The following is a 6274-nucleotide window of genomic DNA, read 5'->3' as shown; positions in this document are numbered from 1 at the left end:
GAATCCTTCTGTTTGACAGAGAGATGTAAGGTCTTTCACCATCTCTAATGCGTCAAGCTCTGTTGGAAGTGACTTTAAACAATCATCCACATAGAAGTTGTTTTCAACAGTGCTTATTACCTCAGATCGAAAACAGTCATTGTTATCTTTGGCTGTTTGTCTTAGAGCAAAGTTAGCAAAACTGGGGGATGACACTGCCCCAAAAAGATGTTCTAGCATTCTATGTTCCACAGCAGGCATACTGGCATCACCATCTCTGTGCCATATCCTTGCTCACTGGCATCAGAGAAATGATGCAGCTCAGCTTGCTTCTGTGTTCTGAAACCAATTGGCTTTACACATCGTGGCACCCTGAAATCTTGTATCTCATCAAGATCCTTTATCCACTTTGTCCACTTTTCCACTGCAGCTTGAGGTATTTCCTCATTCCAACCACATTTGTTCCTACAGAGATCTTGGAGAAGCAATTTTGCAGGTAGAGTAAATGGACTCAAAAATCCAAGTGGATCATATATGGAGCTTACAACTGACAGTAAGTCTCTTCGGGTGTGGGATCTGCACTTAACAGTGATAGTCAACATCTGCCTTTGACACTCTGACCTGATGGAACATTGCTTTGATGTCGGTCATAACTGCTACAGGTTCTTGGCGAAATCTGGTGAGGACATCGAAAAGTGTGCTGGTTAAATCAGGACCCTGAAGAAGTTCTGAGTTGAGGGATTTACCTTGAAAGGTAGCACCACAGTCAAAGACAACTCTTATGGTCCGTTTTTGTGGATTGTATACACAGTGATGTGGGATGTACCATAATTTACCGTCTGTTATTTTCAACTCTTGTTGCGGTACTACTTCAGCATAGCTCTTATTTATGACTTCAGTTAGAAATTCAGTATAGTCGGTTGAAGTTTATCTTTTCCCTGTGTGGCTGCTTTCCAAACTGCAAGCATGACATTAATTCATGTCCATTGTTACAGTAAAGGCATGATGGTGGTGGTGAACCATTAGTTGGTGTATGTGGTGGTTTTACTTGCACATTGGTGGCAAAACTGCTTTTGGATTTGGGTTTCACTAGCATTTTGGGCTTTCCTTTACTTGGGCTTGAGTCTTGGATATCACCAAATATTGGGTCTGAGACAATGTTAGCTTGTTTTTCAATAAAGCTGACAAGATCTACCATCTTTACCTTGTGACTCCTTTGTTCTTGTAACTCGAAATGCCTTTGAACGCCATCTCTCTCTGAGCTTGTATGGGAACTTGAAAGCGATACTCCTCATATTAGCGACTGTGTCCAGTTCTTCCATGAACTCCAAGTCTTCCATGCCATTGCAGCAGCTTCTAAGAAACAATGCGAAGGCTTGTAAAGCTTTTGGATCTTCTGATTTAATTGAAGGCCAGGAAAGTGCTTTCTCGATATAAGCACATGAAATCCTATATTCATTACCAAAGTGTTCTTTCAACAGCTGCTTTGCCTTTTGGTAGCCTCTGCTCGGAGACATGTGTTGGCAGCTTCTTACAAGTTCCTGTGGTAGCCCTCTTGTATACTGAATGAGAAAGTGCAATCTGTCTTCATTGTCATCAGTTTTACTTTCTATGATGTGCTCAAAAGAATGAAGGAATGTCCTGTACTGCAGAATATCTCCAGTAAAAATTTTCTCCCCTTGGTAAGGTGGAAAGAAGTTGTTGTTTCACAAGCATGTCTGTCAGGTTGTTTTGTCTTTGAAGAATTGTAGCAAGATCAGGCCCTTGAATGTTACTAGATGAAGATGATTCTCTACTTGTTCTAGCTGAATGAGAGATTTGTACTGATGATTTGGAATCAGTATTCACAGTAGTGGGTTGTTGAACTGCATTACTGTTCTTTGGATAAGAATGTCTTGAAGTCACAGTCACACTTTGTGCTGTTGGTGCTGTAGAGGGTTGTGCATGAACAGCCTTTTTTGGCCTCACTTCTCGTGTGTTTGTAGCACTTGGTGGGGTTTTATTCAACATTTCCTCACAATACGCATTCATGGGACCTTTGGTGACCACATTGTCATTCGTTACAGAGTTTTCAGCATTCTTGAGATACTCAATTTTAGCTGTGGTGGCTGCAATTTCAGCTTGAACTTCCCATACCTCCTTCATCTTTCTAAGTTCTTCTTCTTCCTTCTCTATAGCATGTTTTTGTTGCAGTTCATTGGCTTTTGCAAGTAATGCTGCTCTCTCTGCCTCTGCAGAGATACGTGCTGAAGTTGATGTTGACACACTTGTTCTGCTTGAACTTGATCTGCTGGACCTGCCAGATCTATTACTACGCACAGACGAAACCACTGAGGCATTATCTTCATTTACTTGATCAATGACTTTTAGAGCAGAAGTTAGTTAAGTACTGGCTTGAGAGTCAGGTTCTTGAACAGTAGACATCCACCTTTCAACAGTAGAAATAAACATATCAACCTGCTTCATTCTTGGTTCATACCAGGTTTTCAAGTCTTCAGCTTTATCCTCTTCACTTAACACTTGAACATAGGATTCTTGAAGAGACTTGAATTCAACAAGCTGGTCACTGAACTTTAACATGTTCCCCTTTACTTCTTCCAAATATTCAACATCAGCCATCAAAGAATTAACAATATTCATTCGCCTTGTAAGATGTGCCATCTTTCCTGCTCTGGAGGCTTTTAAACGAGCAGCAACCTCATTCAAGTCCTTCTGAGCTGAGCTTGGGGATTGTTCTACATCAGACTTGAAGTATTTTCCATTTTGCCTCAAACAAGCAAATATCCTCTTTCCAAGACAACACTTTTTCAAATTTCCTTTGATTCTTCTTTAAAAATTACACACATAAAGATCTTTGAATTCTTCCATCAAATGAATTATTTCATGCACTGTCTGCAGCATCAAACTTGAAAGTCTTTCCAATAACATTCAAATTTAACTCAGTGTTAGCTCAGCAAACTGCATACTCAAGCACATACCTCTTTGAGAAGTTTCCTTTGTTTGCTGTCTCCAAAGCCATGCGGTCTCAAACGTTCCATTCAAGTACAAAATGAATCCTCTTCTCAAACAAGTTCCATTTTCAAAGCTTGAAAGTCTTTCCAATAACATTCAAATTTAACTCAGTGTTAGCTCAGCAAACTGCATACTCAAGCACATACCTCTTTGAGAAGTTTCCTTTGTTTGCTGTCTCCAATGCCATGCGGTCTCAAACGTTCCATTCAAGTACAAAATGAATCCTCTTCTCAGACAAGTTCCATTTTCAAAGCAAAGTCTTTCGACATATTGTAGTGCATATCCTTTTAAACATTTTTCCCTTCACACCTATAGAGGGCACACACTCAGAGAAATAAACAACATTAACAATATAGCAGCAAACTAATATATAAGTGAACATATAGAAAAATTAAATAAGATAGTAAGTATGGCTCCTACAGTCAGAGTGCAAAAAGTGCTAAATATGTTACAGATGCATTGTATATTTCTGTTGATTTTGAGCTGGAATGTGACTCAGGCTTGATCCTGATGATCTGGTTTTGTAGACCACTATGCCGATGCGTGTGTTTAAGCTGATGGGCGTGGAAACGGTCATCCTGACCAATGCCGCCGGCGGACTCAACCAGGACTTTAAAGTGGGAGACATCATGGTCATCAAAGACCACATCAATATTCCAGGATTCGCTGGAAACAACCCGCTAGTGGGAGCAAACGACGAGAGGTGAGACTCTGCTGCTGCGCTGATCTGACGTGATTATCTAGTGCTGGGCGGTATGACCAAACATTTATATCCTGAAAGTTGCTAAATCTAGTGCTAAAGTCGCGCTCGTGTGTGTGAGACGCGGGAGCTGATGGCAGGGGGCGCTGGATATTTGTGGCGGTCAATGTGGATATTGTGGATGAGTTCTTCTGTGTCATCACGTTCTATTAGTTCTACAGCTTCAGTTTCTGAACTTTCACGCTTAGTAACACATACAGCTGTTCCCTCACCACAGTGCAACAGTGAAAAGAGACCCCTTTCAAACAGTGTCGCGTTCCGAACGTTGTTTAAGCGACATACTTATTGCGTACTTATTGCGGTATTTTAAAAATTCATATCATAACAAAAATAAACACCGGTATTCGGTATGAACCGGTATACCGCCCAGCACTATGATTATCTGATTCCATTAATTCATTACACTGCACAGGTGGAACATAAAAAAACCCTAATAACAATGGCAAAGCACATGACAAATTACTCAAACATGATTGTGAGTAGTGTGGTAATTGTTAACTAAAACTATTAAAAAGCATTGAAATAAAGCTAAAATAAAATATCAATATTTGATGAAAAGACCATATAAAACTTAAACAAAATTTAGAAATGTTGCATTGGCAACTAAATTAAATAAATAAGTTTAAGTACAAAAATTACTAAAACAGAAACTGAAATTAAAATTAATTCAAGCTATATATATATATACACAAAAGCACATGACAAAATGATCAAAGCTTGATTGGGAGCAGTGCTGTAATTAACTAAAACTAATAAAAAATCTAACATTTTTGGTGATTAAAATAAAGCTGAAATAAAGTATAAATATTAGATGAAAGAACAAAACTTAAATTGTAGAAATGTTGCCTTGGCAACTGAATTCAATAAGTTGAAGTGCTTAAATTGCTAAAACTTAAACTGAAATAAAAAAAATCATTAAAGCTATATAGCATATTTAAAAAATAAAATAAAATTATAAAAGCGCCTAACAAAATTACAAAGTAAAACTAAAATAAAAATTAATTAAAGCTGTGTAGAATATATAAAAAAGACAAATAAAAATAAGAAAAGCACATGACAAAATTAATAAAACATGATTGGGAGCAGTGTTTTAATCGTTCACTAAAACTAATAAAAATCATTTTTGGTAATTGAAATAAAGCTGAAATAAAATATAAATATTAGATGAAAAAGCAAAACTTAAAATTTAGAAATGTTGCCTTGGCAACTGAATTAAATAAGTTGAAGTGCTTAAATTGCTAAAACTTAAACTGAAATAAAAAAAATCATTAAAGCTATATAGAATATTTTTAAAAAAATAATAAAATTATAAAAGTGCCTAATAAAATGACAAACTAAAATAAAAATTAATTAAAGCTATGTAGAAAAAAGACAAATAAAAATAAGAAAAGCACATGACACGAGGTGTTATTATGCGTGTTAATGTCTCTGTCAGGTTCGGCGAGCGTTTTCCGTGTATGTCGGATGCGTATGACCGTGATCTGCAGCAGCTGGCTCATGCGGTCGCAGCGGAGCTGGATTACTCTGCGTTCATGCAGGAAGGTGTGTACAGCGCCTTGGCCGGCCCGTCCTTCGAGACCGTCGCCGAATGCAAAATGCTGCACTTCCTCGGAGCCGACGCTGTGGGTGAGTCAAACACAGAGGCAGTGTGATTCATTAGGTTGGCTTGAGAAATTATTATTCTTAGACTACATTTCTGAATGCTGCTCCTCCTAGAGCTTTCAAGCCAGAACCACCAAACTCAGCCCAGCTCTTCAGACTGTGCTGACTCGGGTTGCTATATCTTTTCAGACTGATCCGACTCATGGTTTTCATAAAATTGAAGATTAAAAATCATAAAAATCCCATAGATTTACATTGATGGAATGTTCAGATGAGCCTAGACTATTCAAACTCCAGCTGTCAAAATTCAAATGTAAACAAATTGAAGCCCATTAGACTCCATTAAGCTATGTACTATTTCTAATCCATTTAAACTCATTCAAACTTGTCTATCTAATATTTCTTATCTATCTATCTATCTATCTATCTATCCTAACAAAATGCTAATCATGTTAGAAACATACTAACAACATGCTAGTAGCATGCTAATCATCCTAGCAAAATGCTAGTAACATGTTAATCATGCTAGAAACATGCTAGTCACTTGCTAATCATGCTAGCAACATGCTACTGACATGCTAGTAACTTTTTAATCATGCTAGAAACATGCTAATCACTTGCTAACCATGATAACAACATGCTAGTAGCATGCTAATCATGCTAACAACATGTTAGTAACATGTTAATCATGCTAGAAACATGTTAGCAACATGCTAGTAACTTGCTAATTATGCAAGAAAATGCTAGTCACTTGCTAATCATGCTAGTAGAATGCTAATCATGCTAGCAACATGCTAGTTACCGGCTAATCATGGTAGCAACATGCTAGTGACATGTTAATCATAGTAGCAACCTGCTAGTGACATGCTAATCATGCTAGAAAAATGTTAGCGACATGCTAGTAACTTGTTAATCATGCTA

The 6274-nt window shown here is 37.6% G+C and overlaps 1 protein-coding gene across 1 annotated transcript in view; it reads left to right on the top strand.

The window, feature by feature from the left end:
* pnp5b (purine nucleoside phosphorylase 5b) overlaps nucleotides 1–6274 on the top strand; it is an 18435-nt gene that overhangs the window by 9678 nt on the left and 2483 nt on the right. The window contains exons 4-5 of the mRNA XM_016480853.1: nucleotides 3519–3694; nucleotides 5187–5377. Coding sequence (XP_016336339.1) covers nucleotides 3519–3694; nucleotides 5187–5377 — 367 coding nt within the window. The remainder of the gene's footprint in view (nucleotides 1–3518; nucleotides 3695–5186; nucleotides 5378–6274) is intronic.

This window comes from Sinocyclocheilus anshuiensis, unplaced genomic scaffold (genome assembly GCF_001515605.1).
Source record: "Sinocyclocheilus anshuiensis isolate Anshui unplaced genomic scaffold, SAMN03320099.WGS_v1.1 scaffold533, whole genome shotgun sequence".
Classification (NCBI taxonomy): Eukaryota; Metazoa; Chordata; class Actinopteri; order Cypriniformes; family Cyprinidae; genus Sinocyclocheilus; species Sinocyclocheilus anshuiensis.
The sequence above is the reverse complement of the archived record's forward strand: the minus strand, read 5'-3'. Positions and strand labels throughout refer to the sequence as shown.